At 43.1% G+C, this 24270-nt stretch overlaps 1 protein-coding gene across 14 annotated transcripts in view; it reads right to left on the reverse strand.

The window, feature by feature from the left end:
- ARSG (arylsulfatase G) overlaps positions 1–24270 on the reverse strand; it is a 166932-nt gene that overhangs the window by 21536 nt on the left and 121126 nt on the right. For 4 of the 14 annotated variants that reach the window (XM_072990789.2, XM_072990793.2, XM_078384346.1 and 1 more), the window contains one exon: positions 13715–13835. The exons of 1 other annotated variant lie outside the window; for it this stretch is intronic. In XM_072990789.2, the coding sequence (XP_072846890.2) occupies positions 13715–13835 (121 nt within the window). Of the gene's footprint in view, positions 1–9879; positions 10003–13714; positions 13836–16542; positions 16659–21808; positions 21928–24270 lie in introns of those variants that run through there. 9 more of the 14 variants (XM_078384342.1, XM_072990790.2, XM_078384343.1 and 6 more) reach the window with 5 other exon arrangements.

Consider the following 24270-nt stretch of genomic DNA (forward strand, 5'->3'; position numbering starts at 1 on the left):
ATTAATGGCCAGTACAGGTTATAGGAATTTGGCTCAAATACACTGAGTACTTGACATATTGAAGCAAGGCCAATTCTAATTTTAAACAGCTTTAGGAACAGCATGAGTTGCATAACAGTCATAGTTGTAAACATTATTTATTCTCAAACACTTGCTTCCTAGGTATTTCTTTATTTCTTTAGTTTCAGATTTTCACATAAGGCTGCAATCCTATGGGGCAAGGTGAGCAACATGCAGCCCGTAGGGCACATAGGCCCCTGTCCATTTCTGCACTTTCTAAGGGTCTCTTCCCTGTAGTTGGGGGGGGGGAAGCATAACTTCACCATTAATAGATCATTTTATTCTGAATGAGGGCACATATTCATTCTTAGAAGCCTCTCAGAAATGCCAATCTGTTTGTAAACAAGATGTATCAGAAGCACACACTGTATTTTAGAGAAAAATATATATCTTTTTTTCATGATAGGATTGGGGATAAAAGATATTGTGCGGAATTGGGAGGTAGATAATGCACATTGTGCCTTCCATGGCCTCTAGATGTTGCCTGCACTTAACCTGGCAGTCAGTTTCATTTAACTCAATTAGCTGGATAGCTCAGTGGCTTAGGAATCTGGCTGTGGAGCTGGATTCAATGATCCATAAAGTCCCTTTCAGCCCTGCGATTCTAAGACTGGGACTTTCTGATTATTCATGAATAGACTTATGCTGTAAATTAGTGTCCTTGACAAGTAGGGAATATCATCCTATAATCTTATAGAGCAAAGAAAATCAATATAATTGATGATACAGCAGACCAAGAGGCTAAGATAATAGCATCCCAAATGGATGAGCGGCCTGTGTGATGTGCTTGCGTCAGTGAAAATAAACAGAGACTTCACCAATACATAATGATCTCTACAACAAGACCTACTGAACATTTGTTCTTCACCATACATTTATTCCAGAAATTTAAGCCTTTGCCATTTCATACTAAATGCCATCATCCAGTTTAATCCTGATTAAGGAATTGCTCATACTGTAAACTGTGGAGCTATTTCATAACTAGGATGCACTACACATACATGAGCAGAGTCATTTTAGCAAGTCCTCTTAGAATAAACAGGTTTCTCTGTAAATAAACTAATCTTCAGGGTGCAATTCTATACCTAATTTATTATCTAGTGTGAAGTAGTGAAAGGGTGACAGACAAGAATTCAAGAGGAGTGGATCTTAATCCCAGTTTAGCCACAGAAACACATGGGGTGGTGGTGATAAATCCACTCCCTGAAATTTATCTTGAAAGGCATATTAAGGCCATTGTAGCTAGGTTTCAAGCTGACAACATTTTCCCTTTGAAAGCCAGCTGTGAACCAGTGCTTTGCATTTGTTGAGAGTGTCAGATGGGGATTTGGGAGATGCAAGACCCCACTCAAACAAGAAACATAATCTTGAACCAGTCCCTCTTTCTCAACCCGACCTGCATCTCATGTATCAGACTAAGGAGGAGGTGGAGTATTGAGTATTGGAATACTGAGCCTTGAACTCAGGGGAGAAAGGGCTCACTGTTGTAATTAACTAATTAATACATAAACAGATTAATTAACTAATTAATACATGAACAAATTAATGCATCTCCTTGGGAGTGTTTTCCAATGCCGGCTGGGGAGCAGTATCATTTACACTTCCGATTCACACGGGAGACGAAGAGGTCGAGAGTTGGTTTGCCCCATCATTCTCATAGGCAAAGAAAAACTGATTGGTCTAACCCCCATTCATGAGCTTGAGAGTTGTGCAGCTGAGTAGATCGGCCAAGTCGCTGTCATGGCCGGCAATGTGTAAAGCCATGAGGCAGATATGATGTGCTAGGCACCACTCTCAGAGGTCGACCGCTAAATAGAGGAGAGTGGGTGCCACCTTGTTTCAGAATATAGTACATCACCGTGGTGTTGTCGGTGGCAATTTGTACCATTTTGCCAGCCAGGAGATTTCTGAAAGCTCTGCAAGCTTTTATAACCACCAACATCTTTAATTCGTTGATGTGAAGCAATTCCTCTCTGGAAGACCACTTGGTGCGGATTTTGAGAGATTTGCTGTGAGCTCCCCAGCCTGTGAGGCTGGTGTCGGTGGTGACCTGTATTTGTGGTCATGGTTGTTGAAACGGCCGCCAAACGGATAGGTTGGGAGGAAAACGCCAACACTGAAGTTGGGAGGCGAGTTCTGGGGTGACCCTTAAAGAGTGTGAGGAGGGCCTGTGAGCGGGTCAAAGAGGGTGAGAAACCACAACTGAAGAGATCTCATCTTGAGACATACTGAAGTCATAGAGGCCATGGTGCCTAGTACACGTTGCACAGTCAAGGTGGATACCACAGCATGAGGGGTGAAAACTTGAAATAATGCAATGAGATTTTCTCTCTAGTTTGTTGTTGTTATGTGCCGTCAAGTCAGAACCAACTTTATAGCTCATATCATAGTTACTGTTCTCTTTTAAGAGATGGACTCCTCAAGAAAGAGAACAGAGAGAATGCATCATAAGTAGGGGAACTCCAAGATGTGGAAGAACAGGGGCAGAATGGGTTGGTTGGAAACTACCAACTAAACCTCCAATCAGTTCAAAACCGAGCATAAACCTACCCTCCCCTTCTCTCTCCTCTGTCAGCGCTTGTAGCACGAGCATTTAGCCTGGCACAAAAGGGAAAGACACTTGGCTTTCCTGCAGCATACAGAGAAGCCATCAATTGCTATTGGTGGGAGACAAAACAGAAAGAATATGGAAGACGTAACACAAGTTTACTCTCTCTATAGTCTTGAAGAGAGATTCCCAATGGAAAAGGGATGACAGATTTTAAAGAACACAGCTCCCATTTTGATTCCTTTTACTACATTCAAAGAGGAAGCTGAAAGGAGGAAGAAGATAGTGCACCCCCACCAGATGCAGCCTCTGTATCTATGACAGGGATGTCCTCCTCATCCAGTTTGCACCTGCAGTCTTCCTTCTAAGACTGCAGGTCCATGCCTACTTCCCTCTTGTGTCATTTTGTTGTTTAAACAATGTAAGTAATGAAGTCCATTCCTTTTGGAGATGTATTTTTTGAAAATGTGTTTCAAGTCAGACACATGGCTTGTATGCCTTTTCTGCGCTAAAATGGTGTGCACCGTCTTCTAAATAACTTTCCAGATGTATTTTATCCGCTGCATCCATAGCAATCCACCAATGGATGGATTCTGGAATTAAAAAGTGCTTTGGACTCCAAACCACTCAGTGCTGTATGGCCCAGCACAAGTCCATACAAGAAATTCACGAAATTAGATTCTTCATGCATCCTTAGTACCTGATGGGCCTTTGCACTACACTTGTGAACACAACATTTCAGCACCTAGGTTTCAATGGCTCAAGCATATAGAAAGAAAAAGGTGATAACTAGGTAAGATTCTCACCTTCTGTGTTTGAGGCACTTGATAAAGGAAGATATTGTGTAATGGAGATTCTAGTCTTTATTCAGAGATGGTGGTGTTTTTAGGAGAATACTATTCTACTTCAAACTCAATTTTCCCCCAGTCTAGCAACAAACTTCATGGACATTCATTAAGACCTCAACCATGTCCTTTCCATGACTATTATTAGACAACTCCGATTAATCTTGAAACATTCAGTCCTTGATGTTCATTTATTCTGGGACTTATCGGTTAAATGCTGCATAGCCTTTCACTAATCCAATCACTTTGCCATGACTTGTCACAGGACTTACTGTGCCACAGGAAAACATCATATTCCCGTCTCTGTTTTCCTTCAGGTTTAAGTTGTGGCCCCCACAAATAAATTAACCACGCACAAGGGGCACAGTGAACTCTCAAATGCCCTGTGGGAGCTGGACTAGAGCACAGCAGGCTTTCAAAACAAGGCTTCAATGTAAGGATCCCCTTTTCAGGCAAGAAGCTTTAGAATTCACAGAAAATGTCCTCTGCAACTTCTATCCAGAAAAATGCTGTTCCCTTAAATAAGCTCACAGCTCTTATTATCAGGTGAACAGAAAATGCCAGGACATGGATGGAAGGGCTGGCCTACTTACCAAGTGATGATGGACACAGCTGCTTGAGCCAGAACTGAGAATGAATGGGAACTTAATTGTATCCCTATTTGTCTATGCAAGCAAAGTCTACGGAGACTAACACCGAGTGCCTGGGATAATGTTTTTCTCTGGTTTGTTTTGGATTAAAAGGAGACTGGGGGAGGGAGATTTTAGCTGTTGAGAAGGCTAAAATCTGGCTTAGCCTGAGAGGCCCAAGATGATCAACAGCAAAATCTGCAAACAGAGAAAATATTTTACAGGTAGCAGCAAAGCTGAAGAAAGAAAAACAGCTCTATCCAATTCTTGGTTGTTGTTGTTGTTTAGTCGTTAAGCCATGTCCAACTCTTCGTGACCCCAATTCTTGGAACCTTCATTCAAAATCTACTGGTTTCAACAAAATTTAGGTCTAAGCCCTTTAGTGCACACAAAAGTTATAATAATAATTAGAGATGGGGGTATTCATATTTGTATATGAATACGATTAGCCACACACAGGTGGAAATAATGCTCCGTCCGCTGCCGCCGGCGGTTCTATATTCCCTTTCAATTGTACCAGAGCTTGCGGTCAACTAGCCACTCCTGTCAGAAGGAGGGAAGATGAATATCCCTGCCAGGCTGACAAGTGGCTAGTCGACCACGAGCTCTGGAGCAATTGGAAAGGAGAGCAGAGCCGGCAGAAGCAGTGGATGCATGAGCGGACGGTCCGGCCCCGTTATGTCCAGCTGTGCAGGGGGATTCGTATATGAATACAAATACCCCCATCTCTACTAATAACTATTGGTATGTCAAAAGTTATTGGGAACACAGATCTAATTCCACAGCTGATGTTATGAGATAGGAAGTGAGTTATTCTATTAGTGGCAGAAGAGTAGCACCATACAAATCTCAAAGTAGAGAGGTCGTCACCCGACCAGATAGGCGGGATATAAATAAAATAAATAAATAAAAAATAAATAAAATAAATAAAAAAGTACTCCTGTTGCTTCATTTGAATCTAGATGGGCAGGGTAAAAGCCAAACAAACAAACAAACAAATAAATAAATTGCTCCACCACATCCTCCATTAAATGCCTAAGGATGAATGCCAATGCAGCCATACATAATAATACAATGAATTGGCTGGATTTGGAACTCTCCTAGTTCACTATTTTCACTTTACATAGCAAGAAATTCCCTATACAAGCATGCAAGTTTACTAAAAACTCTCTCAATGAACACTAGTCTTGTACAGTGAAGACCTGAAAACCTGGACTGAAAATCTGAATTAAAATTGAAGCATTAGTAGTAGGCATCCTTCAGTCTCGAAAGACTATGGTATCGTGCTCTGTATGGAGGACTTGGAACAGCGTCTAGTGTGGCTGAGGAGGCCAATTCGAGAGTGACAATCCCTTCCACACTGGAGACAAATCCAATCTGTCCCCTGTCCAGCTCCCTGGTTTTGCTTCCTTTGTGACTTCCTCTTTGCCTCAGCCTGCTGGACAAGGGTCTCTTCAAATTGGGAGAGGCCGTGATGCACTGCCTGCCTCCAGGCTGAACGATCAGATGTCAGAGTTTCCCATCTGTTGAGGTCTATTCCTAAGGCCTTCAGATCCCGCTTGCAGATATCCTTGTATCGCAGCTGTGGTCTCCCTCTGGGGCGATTTCCCTGCACTAATTCTCCATATAGGAGATCCTTTGGAATCCGACCATCAGCCATTCTCACAACGTGCCCAAGCCAGCGTAGACGTCGCTGTTTCAGTAATGTATGCATGCTGAAAATTCCAGCTCGTTCTAGGACTACTCTATTTGGAACTCTGTCCTGCCAGGTGATACCAAAAATTCGTCGTAGGCAACGCATATGGAAGGTGTTCAGCTTCCTCTCCTGCCACGCACAAAGGGTCCAGGACTCGCTGCAGTACAGGAGTGTGCTCAGGACACAGGCTCTATAGACCTGGATCTTGGTATGTGTTGTCAGTTTCTTATTGAGCCATACTCTCTTTGTGAGTCTAGAGAACATGGTGGCTGCTTTCCCAATGCGTTTATCCAGCTCGACATCTAGAGAGAGGGTGTCAGAGATGGTTGAGCCAAGGTACACAAAGTCATGAACAACCTCCAATTCTTGTGTGGAGATGGTAATAGAGGGAGGTGAGTCCACACCCTGGCCCATGGCTTGTGTTTTCTTCAGGCTGATTGTTAGTCCAAAGTCTTGGCAGGCCTTGCTGAAACGGTTCATGAGTTGTCGGAGGTCTTCAGCAGAGTGGGCAACAATGGCTGCATCGTCTGCAAAGAGGAAGTCCCTCATGCATTTCAGCTGGACTTTGGTCTTTGCTCTCAATCTAGAGAGATTAAAGAGCTTTCCATCTGATCTAGTCCGGAGATAGACACCTTCTGTTGCAGTTCCAAAGGCATGCTTCAGCATGACAGCAAAAAAGATCCCAAAAAGTGTTGGTGCGAGGACACAGCCCTGTTTCACTCCGCTTCGGATGTCAAAGGGATCTGATGTTGAGCCGTCAAAAACTACAGTGCCTTTCATTCCATCGTGGAAGGACCTGATGATGTTACGGAGACGAGGTGGACATCCAATCTTGGGAAGTATTTTGAAAAGGCCATCCCTGCTAACCAAGTCAAATGCTTTTGTAAGGTCTATGAAGGCCACTAAGAGTGGCTGTTGTTGTTCCCTGCATTTCTCCTGCAACTGTTGGAGGGAGAATACCATGTCAGTGGTGGATCTATTTGCTCGAAATCCACACTGTGATTCCGGATAGACTCTGTCTGCAAGCACCTGGAGCCTCTTCAGCACAACACGGGCAAGCAGCTTCCCTACAACGCTAAGAAGAGAGATACCACGGTAGTTATTGCAGTCACCCCTGTCACCTTTGTTCTTGTACAACGTGACAATGTTTGCATCCTTCATGTCCTGTGGTACTCCACCTTCCCTCCAGCAGAGACAAAAGATTTCATACAGTTCGGTGATGATGATCTCCTTACCGCATTTCAGCACTTCAACAGGGATGTTGTCCCTTCCAGGTGCCTTGCCAGAGGTGAGGGAATCCAAGGCCGCATTTATTTCTGCTAGGGTTGGTTCGCTGTCCAGCTCTTCCAAGACAGGCAGGCACTCAATGTTATTTAATGCTTCTTCGGTTACTACATTCTTTCTGGAATATAGCTCGGAGTAGTGCTGCACCCAGCGTTCCATCTGCTGTGCTCGGTCCTGGATGATCACACCTGTAGTAGACTTCAAGGGAGCAGATTTCTTCTGTAATGGACCTAAGGCCTGCTTGATACCATCATACATTCCTTTGATGTTACCTGTGTCCGCTGCTATCTGTATCTGAGAGGAAAGCTGAAGCCAGTAGTCATTGGAGCATCTCCTGGCAGCCTGTTGGACTTGGCTACGAGCGGCTCGAAGAGCTTGCAGGTTGTACTCGCTAGGACAGGCTTTGTATGCTGCTAGAGCTCTTCTCTTATCCTCAATGGCTGGCATTAACTCCTCCGAATGGGCTTCGAACCAGTCAGCCATCTTTCTGGTCTTCTTGCTGAAGGTGGACAAGGCGGTGTTGTAGACAGTGTTCTTGAAGTGTTCCCATCGTTCAGGTGCATTTACATTTGCTGGACCTGGAAGGGTTTCCTTGAGTGCTTGGGCAAATTCCTTCACTTTTCTTTGATCGCGAGTCTTGTTGATGTCAATACGTGGTCTTCCTTCCTTTTTCATGTGATACAATTTCTTTGTTCGCAGTTTTACTCTACTACACACCAGGGAGTGATCAGTATCGCAATCAGCACTCTGGTAGCTGCGTGTGATCATAACACTAGGAAGGCTAGAACGTCTAGTGAGGATCAAATCGAGCTGATGCCAATGCTTGGATCTTGGATGTCTCCAGGAAACTCTGTGTTGCAGCTTCGTATTAAAGAATGTGTTGCTGACACAGAGACCATAGTAACAGCAAAACTCCAGTAAGCGTTGGCCATTTTCGTTCATCTTTCCAATGCCAAAACGGCCTAGACAAGTGGGCCAAGAATTGTGATCAGCACCAACTCTAGCATTAAAGTCTCCAAGAATGAACAGTGACTCTCTTTCAGGGACTTTTTTGATAGTAGCTGCCAGATCGTCGTAGAATTTGTCTTTCACTTCTGGAGTGGATGACAGTGTTGGTGCATATGCACTAATGAGGGTTACTGGTCCTGCTGATGAGTGGAGCTGCAGAGACAGGATTCTTTCACTCCCCACAGTGGGTGGAACAATGCATCTCAGGAGAGTGTTTCTGACTGCAAAGCCAACACCATATTCCCTGGTCTCATTCGATGGTTTTCCCTGCCAGAAGAATGAGAAGTTTTTTTCTTTGACAGATCCCGAGTCTGGCAGTCTTGTCTCTTGCAGGGCAACAATGTCCATCTGCAGTCTACTCAGTTCCATGTCAATGACAGCTGTCTTGCGCACATCGTCTATTTCTTGCAGGTCGTTAGGAAAGCCGTAGTCAGGAAAGCCAGGGGTCATTTTCCGTACATTCCAGGTGCCCAGCTTTAGGGCAGAAGTTTTCCTATGATTGTTGCATGCTGCACGGTTGTCGATCTGCTTGTCGGGTTTCACCCTAAACCCCACGCACCCCGTGAGGTTAACAGACCGTGGCGAGGTAGCACCTTACTGGCTGGGGGCTGCCCAGCTTAAGGCGGGCGGTATCTACCTAGTGAGGTGCAATGACCTCTCCCACCGTCAGAAGTAGCCCCTGGCGTCCTGCTCTACGCCAATTGAGCAGAGACTTATAACCGGTAACTGCTACTTCCCGTGTTGTTTCAACGCTGTATGAGAAGCTGGAGTGTCCTCTCCAGAGCACGAAGCCTGGGTAAAATAGTATGGAGGATAGGCTGTTACCCAAGCAGCAAATCCCCCCTCTCCACATCGCTGAAATGGTCCAGTGGAAAGGCAAGAGCCAATACAACTGGTTCCAGCAACGTCGCAGGAGTTGGCAGAATGAAAGAAAATGCCTCCGGGACTCCGGCTCCGGATTTTGCCTCGAGGTTATCTCCTGAAGCCCTTTCCATAAGTGGATATAGCCACAAGGCAGTGGAGGTTTAAATTCGGAGTGGTCCTTCTCCTAGATGGGCTGCCTTCCAGGGCTGACGAGCCCCACCTACCCGGAATTGAAGCATTAACACATGTTAATTTGCTTGTGTATGGAAGATAATTGTAAAGTTCACAGGAAAATGTTATATACAGTATAAACAACACTCATCTTTAAGTATACTAGAATCTGAGAGAGAGAAAGAGAGAGAGAGTTAGACAGAGAGAGCAGCCCTCTGCCAGATTAATACAGGGAGGCTATTTTTGGCCCACTATGGGAGTCAGAAGTTGTCTTCTGCTTGATTACATGAACAAAGTACTATGTATATAAACTGAAGGAGCAGAGCCAGCAGATAGACACAAAACGACCAAAATTATTTCTCAGATCTCACAGGAATGATGAGCCAGTTTTGCTGAAATCTGGAAACACACAAAGCATATGCATAACGCAATTATCTTGGCTTGTGACATGAGTTCTGAGAGGCCACATGAGATGTAACACAACCTGAACTTCTGGTGATCCCTCCTCCATGTGAGGCTAGTTCCAAGCACTAAAGCTGGATAAGTTGTAATGTTTCCTTTGAATTGCTTCTGTCATGTTCAGGAAAACGGCTTGTCTCAGGATTGTGGCAGGTAAAATGCTTATGTTAGTGAGAATGTAAGGGTGTCTTATAAATGTTTCTCTTCTACCTTCTGTTCCACATTAATAAAACCCATAAGGGAGCCATTCCAGATCAAGAGCTGTTTTTACAATGATTTCAAAAGAGGCTCTTAATCCAACAGTACAATGTATACCTGGGCCTCTGGGATTGTATCTACTTTTCCATTCAGGAACAGCAGGACCCCCGTATGCACAGTGGATTGGTTCCAAGTATCGTCCCCCTCATGAATGCTGAAAACCGCGGATAATAATGAAAGCTATACACAGCATGGTAAAAAGAAAAATCGAGAAAAAAAGTATTTTCACCATGTATTACAATTATTCAACAACAAGAATGTTCTTTGGCTCCATCTAGTGGCCATGTCTGAAAAATACACCATGAAAATACATATTTCTAGTTTTTTTCTTTTAATGTTTTCAAACCATGGATAAGTGAAACTGGATACTGATTCTACGGATATGGGGATCCTACTGAATACTCCATTTTATTTCCTGACACAATGCTCAATTTGCATAATCTTGGATACTCTCATAGTGTCCTGAGAATATAGTGAATCACATTCCATCTGAAATGTTTATTAGTGTGTAGATCCCATAGGAATTAATGAAGTTTATTAGTGCATCAAGTTTTCCAGTCCTTCTCTTCCTTCTTTAGTTATTCCATAAAATTACCGTATTTTTTGGTGTATAAGATGTTACTTTTATCTAAAAATTTTGGACTAAAATTGAGGGTCATCTTATACACAAAAATAATGGGGGGAATGGGATCAAAGTGCTGTAGGATCAAAGTCCTTTGATTAAAGTCCTTTGATCCTGCAGCCCTTTCATGGCTGCTTTCCCGGCCACTTCATAAGCCCCAGGGAAACATTGGAAAAGTGTCTTATACATCAAGTCACCTTATAATGTACATGGAAAAATATGGTATATAACAGGGGACCTTAGGAGTTTCCAAATTATTTGCTAAGCAGTATAAGAGGGGAAGACGAATTGAAATACAGACGTACAGCATATTTATACACTGCAGCTTTCGAGGAGACTTGACAAATATAACAGATAAGATAGCAGCTCATCCTGCAGTACACCAGGCATCTTTACCTCCCTACTCCGGAGGGAGGAGGTGACTTGGAACAAAACTGATCGGAATGGAAGAGTATCCCATAAGTTGTATGATCTCACCCCCCATCATGCTCAGATCACTACACTAGTCTCAGCTTAAGTCATCTGATGGTAAGTGTGCTAAAGCATCCGCCATGCCTTAGGGCAGGCATATCAGGGCAGCAGGTATTTTGTCAGAATAACGAAAAAGCTCAAGTTGTAAATCCCTAATCCTTGAAAACAAAGAACAAAATCTCAAATGCCAGATCACTGTGTGTACCAAAAAGCTGTACTACTGAAGTTCAACTTTTATGACAACATGTGGAAACAACAGGGGTTTTCTTTTAAGGAAAATAAAACGAAACAGCACACACAGTTCCTTCCATGTGACAACACACACAGGGCCAGCCTGAAAAGAAGAGAGGGTGAGCCTTGCATCAGAAGGAATTTGTGGAAAGCAGCATAATACACTTGCACAAAAATCATCAGATAGTGAAAGAAAGAGGTTAAGCAGTGTGGATGTGTACATACAGGTATGATATATTCCCACCTGGCAGGAAGACTGAAATGCTGAAAGGGGGTGTGAGCCAACTATAGAAATCTCAGCCCATGATGCAGGTGATGGGACATGGGCCAAGTCAAACATCTAGAGAATTTTAATATATAACAAATGTGTAGTCTTCAAGATGCGTCTCAAAAGGACTGCATAGGAGAACATGCCTGAAATACCGACAGGTATCAATGATGGTGAAGACTTCAATGTAAAAAGAGTTAAGCACAAGGTTCAGATTCTTCAAAAAGTTTTACACCATCATTTGGCAAGGTCACAGTGGTAACTGGGAAGAATGTTCTTTCAAAGACAGGGTGCAAAAATTTATGCACCTCCCTTCTGATGGTGAGCGCATTTTAAAAGTCTTGTTGTCTCCCCAAAACCCACCAGATCCAGCACCACTGCCTCACCCTTGCTGAAGCATAGCATGACAAGGTTACCCAGCTTAATCAGCACAGAACTGGGTTGAAATACAGCGGCTCACCAATTCAATGCTGCCTCCACAGCTCAGTATGATCTTGCAATCAAAAATGCCCCTACTCTTCAGGCTATGCCAAACCAGCCAAACGTGTGGACTCCTAATTAACAGAAAGCCTTTAACTATCAAATGCAAACGTACGTTTGCTGTTATATTTTTGACACAATAGGAAGGGCCATTTTCATTTTCTACCTTAGGCAACAAAACATCTTTAGCCATTCTGTTTTGAATACTCATTCATGTTTAGGACTACACCTTGTTATGGAGAATCTCAGCTGCTCCATTTTATTATTAGTCATGCACATTGATTCTAGAACGTCAGGTTTCCCCCCCCAAAAGGCTAGCTGAATAGAGGTTTCAATAAATTAAGCAATAAAGCCATTCCTTAGGCCTACTGACCTTTAACTTGCACCAAACACAAACGCATTGGCAGTCATTTATAGCCATTAAGAAAAGTAACTTCTGCTTAACAGTTACAGACATCATGGGCCATGATAGAGAACCCCTATAACACTGTGCACGTATCTCAGAGGTAGACGGCCAATTCAGCTGAGCAACTAACTCAAAGGTCAAGAATAGAGATGGGGGTATTCGTATACAAATACTAATATCCCCCCACAGGTGGAAATAACGAGGGTCCGGCCACTCTGCAACCTGGCAGAGAGGCTTGTCATCCTGCCTCCTGCCAGGAGTGGCTAATCCATTGCAGACAATGGTGCGATAGGAAGGCTCTGCCGAGCTCGCATCCGTGGCAAAATGGTGAGTGGACAGTCTGGCCCTCGTTATTTCCACCTGTGGGGGGAATACTCAAATTTGTATACGAATATGAATCTTTAGTCAAGAACGCTCTCAAACCCTTTTATTTCTTAAGTAAAATGTCCCCCACAGAAATGGATAGTTTTAAAGAGAGTTGCCCAACAGAGAACTATGGCATTTACCACTTAATTTTGTCCATATTATTTCACCTTCAGCCGTGTGGCCAGTCAAAGCTCAATTTAACTCAAATTAGAGGGTTTTGTTATTGTTTTGTTTTTGTTTTAGCCAAAAATAAGTGTATCTCAAGAGAGGCTTATATGTTTTCAGTACTCCATCTCATCCTTCTGTCTGAAATAATCCCCTTTTATCTTCCTACTATTCCTTTGTGAACTGGTGTTCTGGTTCATTGATGAACTGCCAGATCAACATGAACTTTTGAGAAAGACTCTCCTTAGACACTTTTTATCTAGAACAGATAAATGAAGATCTGTGGTTCTATATTCTTTCTTCCTTACTGTTTCAGTCTCTGTTCTATGCCTTGTGTTGCCTAAGCCCATTATATTTTCATACAATATTCGCTTCACTGTGTCTAGTTTCCAACATTCTCTGTCAGATCCTCAAATTACTTCCTAACAGAGTAAGCCCTATCCCCCTTTTTAGCATTTGTAATTTCCTCTCTTCCAGGACTCTCTTCCTGCATCAACTTTTTGCTTTCATATGCTTAGCATAATCATTCTTGTTCACGGTAGTGTAGGTAAATCTAACCATCCTCTCCATTCTGTATTAAAACCATGTATTTGGCCTGTATTTTCTGATGCAAGACTTGGAAGCATTGAGTAGCTAATATCTCTATGACTTACATGTAAATTACAACCTCCACTTGATATCTTTCAACTCCAGACTCAATGACTGTATTTATATAGATTGATACTTATTCATGCACACTTGACGTGAGATGTAAGGTAACACACAGTAACAACCACATAAGTACCACTGATGAAGAAAACGAAAGCAGTACCAATTCTTTTTCCATACAAGAAGCATCTGTAACTAACATCGATGCTGGACATTGACAAAGTTCTTTTTATACCTTGTGCCCTTTGTTCGACTGTCCAAAGAGGATTTCAGACACATCCATGCCATCAAACCGTCTGCTGGGAGGGAGGCTTGCATTTGCCAGAGACACCAAGGTAGGAAATATGTCTAAAATGCTGCATAAGAAAAGAGATTGGGATCAGAAGATCAAAAATACAACATTGAACATGATTGCCTCACTATGTCTTTGGGACCTCACTGTTAAGACTTTCTCATTTCTGTAATAATAAATGTTGTGCCAAAACACAGGAGTTCAGATCAGGCCCTGCGTGCACTAGGCATTTATACAGCAAACTGTCTCTCTCTTTTGCTCTCTCTCTCTGTCCGTCTTTTCTTATAATACTGTGATATAGAAAGGGAAAGCTTCTAAAGTCACTAGATTATGTTCCTGCATGTTTCATGTGCATGCAGTCCAGAGTGCCATAGTGTGCCCTTCTTTCAGTGTCTAGGTCAAACTGGACACATACAATGACCACACAGACCATAATCTGAAACTCTAATCTGCCATCTGAAACACACACACACACACACACACATGCTGGGGAAGTCTCTTATTAAAAGATGCTGAAATGGGTTTTGTTCATATTAATTATCACATTTTAATAAACGTGTGTCTCTTTCACAAATATTAATGTGCTTAAGGAAAGAACAGCTGGCTACTTACTGGGCCACATAGAGACGGGCTACCTAAAATTCAGTATTTCTGATGGAAATTTACCATCCCCACCTCCAACTGCTGCAAATGGCTAGCAAGTCAATGGTAAATTGTATTCCAAAACTGGATCATACAGAGAAAGCAGCAGCATGCATTTCTTTCTGAACTGTCTTGTCATTTTCAACAATGTATCTGGCGCCACTCATTCTAGGGGAATTTCACCTCCTGACTTATTAAGCTGACATGATAAGAGCCCTTAAAACACTGCTTCTAGCACAGCTTTCCTTTCTCTGCCTACTGGAACCGTTCACTTGGGATTCTGACTAGAGATGGGGGTACTCGTATACGAATACCCCTGCACAGGTGGACCTAACGAGGGTCCAGCCTCCTGGGACTGGACCGTCCACTCACTTCCGCTGTTGCCGCAGGCTCTGCGCTCCCTTCCTATCGATCCGGAGCTTGCAGTCTGTGAGCCACTCTTCGACTTGGCAGCGAGGCTCATCCTCCCGCCTCCTGCCAGGAGTGGCTCGTAGACCGTGAGCTCCGGATCGATAGGAAGGGAGTGCAGAGCCCCCAGCAACAGCAGGAGGTGAGCGGACGGTCCAGGCCCAGGGGGCAGGACCCTCGTTATCTGCACCTGTGAGGGGGTATTCATATACAATTCTGACTCACCCTAAGGGATGAGCACCTATATAGCGTCAAGCAGATCCTTCTGGGAGCCCAGGGGGTTTCTCCCCTCTGGGGGAAGAACTAGTCCTATACATTTGATGTATAGGACCCTTATTCTGTATACCCTTATTCTGCCATCTTTCCTCTTGCAAAGATCTGCGGCCTACAGAAAAGAGAAACCTATCCCATGAATGGTGTTTGGCCCTACTCCATGCTGGCCTCTTTCCTTTCAGCCAGTCCCCTCCTCCTCCTTTTGCCTCCCTTTCCTGCTGCTCCCCCTAGGACTGAAGTGACAGGGAAGAACTCCAACAAGGCTGGAGGGAAGCGGCAAGTAATTCAGGGCTGTGAGAAAGAGTGGGGCCAATGATAGAGCAGCCTGATGGGACCATGAGTGATGTAGCCCAAGGAATTACTCAGACTTCGCTGGAGTCACACAGAACTTCCAGAGAAGTACCAAAAGCTGAGTTTTGGTGTACTATATATGCAAGCATGTGTTTGTATGTGCCTGTCTACATACGTATATGTATGTGTGCGTGCCTCTCTCTCTCTCTCTCTCTCTCTCTCTCTCTCTGTGTGTGTGTGTGTGTGTGTGTGTGTGCGCATGCGCATGCAAGCACACATACACACAGAGGGGAAGCAGCTACAAGAAATTTTAAAATAAAAATATGAATGGCTTCTAGTTTATCTCCTTGATGCAGATACAAATAGAAAAGAATAAAGGCAGTGAAACTCCACATCTTTTCTCTGAGGATAATTCTGTCTTTTCTGTGAGAAGGCAACCATGTACATTTCAGAGCCCATACAGGGCCTGTCAGTCATACATGTTGGTGGGGAATTAGTGTGGGCCAAAGTGATCATTTGTTAAGAGACGAGAAAGTCACAGAATCATATAATAACGGAGTTGGAAGGGACCTACAAGGTCATCAGGTCCACCCCTCTGCATAACACAGGAATCCAAAGCATCTGTGTAGAATCCAGCCACAAGGATTCAACTTTTAAAATGAAACCACTGTAGCATGTTCAAAGAGGCAGGCCAAAAACATCAGAATGACTGGGTCAGCTTCAAGACAGGTCTGTGTTACTTAATAAGGGGAAGATTCTTGCACACTGGTATTTTTAATATACTATCTCACAATCTAAGAACACATGGTTTCACTTATTTATGGTACAACAGCTTTCACAGGATCGAAATTGAGCATGGTACTGGGCTTCTCCCCACCCCCAACCTTCTCATATAGTTCCTACCAAGAATTCTGTCAGCATTTCCACCCTCATCTTCTGATTCCGAGGCCTTAAGGTTGGGTCACAAATGGCAACATTATATGGTCGTTTTCTTGAGTATATGACAGAACAAGGAGAGCTACATGAGGAGTAGTTGGGTGATCTGACATCTGGCAAAAACACTGTACAGAAATTAACTGAGATGGGGGCAGGCAGGAGTGGGGCTGAAAGCTCAATTCAGCCAAGCTCATGCTTCCTGCGCCACACGGCCAAATTACCTGAGGACCTGAACTGATCAGCAGGATCCCTGCCACTCACCCACATGAGGGGCTGGGCACCTGGGAATCTTGTTGCAGGTCAGAGGCTCTCAGAGCAAGGGGATCTCTCTGAACGTCTGGAGGGAAGGAAGAGAAGAAGATACTTTCTCATCGAGGGACTGGAGAGTTTATTCTTGTCACTGCATCTCTCACAAACCCCTCCTCAACAAGGTCATTTCCCAAGGGCTATGCTTTCCTCAGCAGCGACATTTACAGGCATCTTTTAAAAGAAGGTATCTACCATTTCCATCAGCAGCCTGCCACCTTTGCCAAGAGGAAGAAGATGATCTGCTGCTATTTTAGTGCTAAAGTAAAGGTTCCCCTTGACATTTAGTCCAGTCGTTTCCGATTCTAGGATGCAGTGCTCATCCCCGTCTCCAAGCCGTAGAGCCAGCGTTTGTCCGAAGATAGTTTCCGTGGTCACGTGGCCAACATGACTACACACGGAACATCCTTTAGTGCTAAACAGAGCTACAAAAAGGATCTCTTACTGACACATCCAGAAGCCAGCCGTGTACTCTCCGTCTAGCATCGTCAACAGCACACTGAAACAGGGCTGGATTTCGCACTCCCGAGGCCTGAATGCTATCTCACGTCTGGAGCGCTCACATCTGGATCAGTTCCTGTCCATACAAACGACCGAGACTTCTACATCTCCCTCTCCTATCCAGAGTTCAGAAAACATCACACCAATCCTCACTTGGGAGGCGGCTGCTCTTAAACTTGATGTTGCATCCAAACCTGTTTTCCAGGCACTCCAGCCCCGTAAGGCCTTTAAACACCATGCCTCTTGCCCAAGGTTTCTCTCAGCCTCCACGGCCTCTTTTCCAACATGCCATGCTGTTCCTGATAGTCTCCCTGGGAACTGCAGCAGGGAAAATGAGGCAGGAAATTGCTCCTGTGTGAACATCCTTGCACTTGTGTGATTGGGGGGGGGGGGAACCCTAAAAACTGTACACTTTTTATTGCTTTAATAAATTTTACTCTTTTTGTTGTTGTTGTTGTTGTTGAAAATGACTCCCAGACCATCTTCACCAGTAAGCCTTGACATTGGCTATGAATTCTGGAAGTTGCCAGCCAAAAGCCTAACCTTTCCAAGCTCCATTTTTTTTGTGACAGTTGATTGATAGCTTGTGCTTGGTCTTTCTTTTCCTTTGTCCAAATATGTACATTAATTTCTAAATGTTGTTAGCTGTTTTTGGTTCCAAAAAGATGTTATAAATGGTTCTGTATGATAGGTAAATTAAAATATAAATTATGATTAACTTTTTTGATTCTGTACTTTCAATGTGAGAGAGGTCAGGGACCAATGATGGCAATGTTACTTAAATATTCTAAAGAAAATGTATATAGTAGGAGAATTTACTACCCCGACTAATCTAGATTTTTCTCTTAAATGTACAACTTGCAATGTAAGAGGACCTCGGGCTAAGTCCAACAGTTAGTCCCAATTATTTATTCCATCCACTGGATTCACTGATGTATTGAATTACCATTCAACTGATGCAATGGGTCAACTCTAGCTGAGAGTAGGAACAAGATTTAGGTCTTTGTGGTGTGGTCAGAAGTTTCTAGAATGCAACTGTCACCTACAAGGAGCCTGCAAATTCTGAAATATTAACTTCTCTTCTATAACCTTGGTATACATGGAATAGTATTTTTTTTTTCATACTTCATGATTGACTTTGTGGATTAATGTCTACCCCTTAATGCCCCTATTTGAAAATGCAGGCACTGTGGGAATAGCATTCAGCATATTGAGCCATGGTCCCCTCTCATTTTTCAAATCTTTTGTTTATCCTTTTTCAAACATTTCATTTGTCTTTTTCCACAATATCCTTCCTAGACTTCCAAAACAGGATACAGTGTTTCAGAACTGGAGGAGGTACCAAAAATAGGTAACTTAAGGGTAATTTACTTTTTTCCCCATAGAGAAAGCACCATCCTTATAGGGAGGAAAGGCATAATGTTGGCTTTTTTAATTAGTATTACAAAAAGAGACTAAGGAATGATGGACTGGGGACATGTGAGACAGTTACAGCATTATGAAAGCTTTGAACAAAATGAAATTATTCCATGTTGTAAAAAGATCTAGAACGAGGGATCGTTCAGTGAAACTGACTGTAAATTAGTTAAAGACTGATAAAAGGAAGTATTTCCTGAAACATATAATCAATTTTCAGAAGTCCATGCTATAGGATGTGGTCATATCTTCTTAGCACAGACCACTTTTCAAAACAGGGTTAGATGCAGTGATGTCTAACCATATATTTCTACAAGAACCATTCACATTTGTGTTCAGAAGTAATATGTAAACTTCCATTGACAAAACAGCTTTCAATATACCACAAGAGACCTGGCTTTAGCTTGTATTTCCGCATTAACATTTCTCCAGAATTAAGCTGGTATTTGTGTTAAGCTGGTGCTCTTCCATTAAATCAGGGAATCTAGAGAGTGCAAAGTCAGGGCAAGACTGTTCACAGAATGCCAGAAGTAGCAGAACAAACCTGTTCCAGGAGATCCATGTTCAAGTTCACACTAAGCCATGGGACCCCTGGGTGACTTTGGCCCAGATCCGTTCCCTTGCTACTGGACAGCAAGTGACATCAAGTTCCGCAAATTCATTGTGTGGAAAGAGAAAAAACAACCCACTCGGTATGACTCTGAGCTTCTGCTCTGTACAGGTTTGGACACAGGCTGCCAAGACATGCCACCTCCTATCACCTGAGCCTAAGTATTCAGACACCACACCTTAAACATACAGGCATCATTACATGGACATATAACTAATTAAGTTTAAGGTGGGTGTGGCTGATCACCACAAGTCATTTGGAGTAGAAGAAAGCACAGCAATCAGTGATAGGTGGAGTCAGAAGAAGGACAGGTTACCTACCTGTACTTGTAGTCCTTCGAGTGGCCTTCTGTGATTCACACTCTGGGTGATCCGCGCATGCGCGGAGCCTTGTCAAAATATTCTAGAGCTTATGCAGTTAGAAAAGATACATTAGTACAAGCCCCTTCCCCCCTAGGATATGTATGTACCTTGGCGCCAAGGCTTTCCCTTCAGTTAAGTCAACCACCACTTGGGAGTAAGGGTGTGACAGTGGGGAGGCTGAGTCGGAATGTGTGAATCATAGAGGGCCACTCAAAGAACTACAATTACAGGCAAGTAAGCTGTCCTTTTTCTTTGTGGACTCTGTGAATCACAATCTGGGTGACTAACAAGCTGGCTTACCCACAGAAGGGTGTGAGTATAGCATCTCTAAAAGCTGCATCAGACTTCTGGCGAACATCTAGCTGATAGTGATTAATAAACATGGACGTCTGTGACCATGTGGCAGATGCGCAAATCTGCCATCAGACTGGTATCATCTGCATATTGGAGGCTGCTGATGTTTCTTCCAGCAATCTTAATTCTGGCTTGGGGTTCCTCCAGTCCTGCCTTTCACATGATGTATTCTGCATATAAGTTAAATAAACTGGGGGACAATACGGCCTTGTCATACTCCTTTCCTAATAATCAACCAATCAGTTGTTCCATATCCAGTTCTAACTGTTGTTTCCTGTCCCACATACAGGTTTCTCAGGAGATAGATAAGGTGATCAAGCACTCCCATTTCTTTAAGAACTAGCCATAGTTTGCTGTGGTCCACACAGTCAAAAGCTTTTGCATAGTCAATGAAGCAGAAGTAGATGTTTTTCTGATACTCTCTGGCTTTCTCTGTAATCCTGTGCATGTTAGCAATTTGGTCTCTAGTTCCTCTGCCCCTTCGGAATCCAGCTTGTAGTTCTGGGAGTTCTCGGTCCACATACTCTATTGAAAGCAAATAAGCAACCTCCAAAGACATGCAAGGCTGTATATTGTCTCCCTGCTTATTTAACTTATATGCAGAATACATCATGTGAAAGGCCGGACTGGAGGAATCCCAAGCCGGAATTAAGACTGCCAGAAGAAATATCAACAACCTCCGATATGCAGATGATACCACTCTGATGGCAGAGAGTGAGGAGGAAATAAGGAACCTCGTAATGAGGGTGAAAGAGGAGAGCGCAAAAATGGTCTGAAGCTCAACATCAAAAAAACTAAGATCATGGCCACTGGTCCCATCACCTCCTGGCAAATAGAAGGGGAAGATATGAAGGCAGTGACAGATTTCACTTTCCTGGGCTCCATGATCACTGTAGATGGAGACAGCACCCACGAAATTAAAAGACGCCTGTTTCTTGGAAAGCGATGACAAACCTAGACAGCATCTTAAAGAGCAGAGACATCACCTTGCCAAAAAAAGTCTGAATAGTCAAAGCTATGGTTTTTCCTGTAGTGATGTATGGAAGTGAGAGCTGGATCATAAAGAAAGCTGACCACCGAAGAATTGATGCTTTTGAATTGTGGTGCAGGAGGAGGATCTTGAGAGTCCCCTGGACTGCAAGAACAAACTTATCCATTCTAAAGGAAATCAACCCTGAGTGCTCATTGGAAGGACAAATCCTGAAGCTAAGGCTCCAGTACTTTGGCCATTTCATGAGAAGAGAAGACTCCCTGGAAAAGACGCTGATGTTGGGAAAGTGTGAAGGCATTAGGAGAACGGGATGACAGAGAACGAGATGGTTGGACAGTGTCACTGAAGCTACCAAGATGAATTTTTTTGGTGATTTTTTCTTTTCATTTTATTTCTAAAGAATGAAAAGACAATCAACCATATTACAAATAGTAAATACAAAACTATTCCCCACAATTCTCCAAATCACATATATACCATTCCCCGTCTCCTTTTTTAAACAGTATCGACCAACAATCTAAATTTCTTTTCAAACCACATGTCTCAAAGTCTATTTTGTCGGTATGTTTTAATAATGGCTTCCAATTTTCAGTGAATGTACTGTGGTTTATTTCTCCACTATGTAATCTAACTTTGTTAGTCATTTTTTCCATCAGCAATGTATGCCATATTTTACTTGTGAATGCTTGCAATGAGAGATCTTGGGTTTTTTTCCCCAATTTTTAGCGATTTCAGATCTTGCGGTGCCTATAAGATTTGCAACTAATTCTTTATATTCTAGTTTCTCATTTCCCCTGTGAATAATGAAATTAACAATAATGTTTCATTAGTATCTATTTTTTGATTAGTCAGTGTCTCTATCCATCTAATTAACTCCTGCTTCAAGAGGGAGTCCCTTTGATGTCTTTTTTGTCTTCCCCATATCTAGGCAGCATAGAATGTTTTACCTCTTCGTTGGCTTGCAGACCACGCTACCAAGATGAATTTGACCCAACTCCGGGAGGCAGTGGAAGACAGGAGGGCCTGGTGTGCTCTGGTCCATGGGGTCATGAAGAGTCGGGCACGACTAAACAACAACAAAGGCATACTGAGACGTCCATTTTGGGGCCTAAAGGCCAGGTATAAATATAAATGAAGTATCCCTCTTTCAACAAATATCCTTTTGGTAAGCCTGCACACATATGTTTTCTTTCCCCCCTCACTGTAGCAGTGGAAATTACACAGTATGTGTCACACAATTGAGAAAATAAAAGGGCAAGTATTGGCAAGCATTCTAGATGATGCCAGGATAACAAATGGGTTTCCCCTCATTATTGCTCTTTTGTCTATATAATTTATTATGACGATACTCTCAATTTCAGTGTCTCATGCAGCAAACCAGAGCCCTTAGGTAAAAAACACTACACACACACCACATCCATACAGGGATGTTGCTCAACTGAAGACTGTTTCCCAGAGGACCTGGTAGTAAAACAGTGCGATTCCACGTACGTGTCCAGCCGCCACCACCCCGCCTGCCTAGTCATTCCTTTCATTGACCTACTTTACTGCCCTACTTTTTAATGAGCAGAAAACGTATAAAGGCATCACAGGCAGTGATTATCAAATGCCATTAAGCAAAGCAGTTTGGCTTGTCAGATTTTGGAGAAAGGTGCTTGCTCTATTCCAAGAAATGTGATATGTTATTTGTTTGTTTGTTTGTTAAAATGTTTCTAGAGAAGATACTTACAGATCTAGGTAAGAGTCAACTGTATGGGCACAGAAGCCTTGCATATAAATACGTACACAAAAAGAAAAGAGAAAGAGAAAGAAAGGAAAGGAAAAAAAGAACGACTAATATAAATGGGATATTTGTATTTGTAAATGAAAATGAATATCCCAGACCCAGGTAGCCAGGATCCCCAGTCCAGCCTCTCTGAATTGACCTGTCATCCCGCCGCTCATGGCCGGAGTGGCCAGAAGAGCAGGAAAGTGGAGAAGTCCCAGCCGGGCTTCGTTGGAGATTGGCATGAGGAGCAGGATGCTGACCCTGTGTGCTGCACGGCAACTCATAAGTAGCCAAGTCGGTTCGTGGAGGCAGGACTGGGAATCCTGGCTACCTGAGTCCGGGATATTTGCTTCTTTTATGAATATGAATAACCCATCTCTAACTAGTTGTTTTAAGTTTATCCAGATAAGGAGCAGGAAAATAAGCAGCAAGGAATCCTGAGAGCATCAGGCTCGTTCTGTATGGATCTTTATTCGTTAGAGATGAATAGGAACAAAATGCCAAATAAAACAGACATTTAAAATTCCTGGTTCAACACAATGGCCTTCGCCTGCCATCAAAAGGACACGAAAGCCAGCCACCGTGGAGGGCCTTCCAAAGAGGGCACACCAACAGGACTCATTTCAGCCCACCACCTTCTTCCCTCACAAAACTGGAGAATCGGAAGAAACTTGCTATTTAGGAAACAGTGATTTCATACGGGGGGAAAAAAGCTTGCTTTCAAGCTACAATGAGTAGGGTGCCTTACAAGAAAGTCTAGCCAACTATACAGTTTTCTAGTTCTTCACTGTCTTCCATTTTTAGGCTGTCAGTTGGTTGACTAGCATTGTGTTAGGAACACAGAAATAGAATGGGTGACAGTTTAAATTAACTGTTCCACTCTGTGGCTCCAGTTATCCCACAGAACTCTGTAATTTAAACTCCCGAGTCACTGTGACTCATCAGTTCTGGGATCAGCCTTTGCTTGAAGAGCAACTCCGAGCTAAACAGGTATGTTCTATTATTTGAAAGGTCTCATTTTTTTTTCAGAACCTGTATGTGCAAATAATCCTCTGAATTAATCAGTGGCAACATTCCACTCTTTCTCAATATATGTTCTTCCTTCCTCATCAGTCCAAGTCCCCCAGTGTCCGTTTCATACAAACTATGAAGCAGGCTTCTACTTACACAAGTCTGCCCCATGATATATATATGCATTTTTTTAGCCTTTAAGGAGCCAAAGGACGCTGTCTTTTCCCTTGCCAAGGGCAATTAAAAGAACCAGTACTCTAGTTCATGACGGTAAAGCGATAATTGTTTCTCCTCGTTTAATATGCACCGTTGATAAAAGTCTTGCCCAACAGATGCTTAATAAGCATTCATAAAAAGGTTGCTGGTGCACAGCCAACAAGACCGGCCTGGCACACCCTCTTCACAAGGCAGCCAGGTGCACTTATTTCCTCGTTGTGCCACTGTCTCCTCCTTTGCTTCAAGCAATCATTTCACTCACCCGATATTACTGCTAGCTTTCATTAACTTCTTCACGTGTATAGTGAATTCTCTTTTACGGAGATTGCCCTCAGTGTTTCACTCTTAAAGCTGGCACTTTTTAGATTTCCAGAATAACATAAAATGTGGAGGCCACAACAAATGTGTCACACC

Source organism: Pogona vitticeps, chromosome 2 (genome assembly GCF_051106095.1).
Source record: "Pogona vitticeps strain Pit_001003342236 chromosome 2, PviZW2.1, whole genome shotgun sequence".
Lineage (NCBI taxonomy): Eukaryota > Metazoa > Chordata > Lepidosauria > Squamata > Agamidae > Pogona > Pogona vitticeps.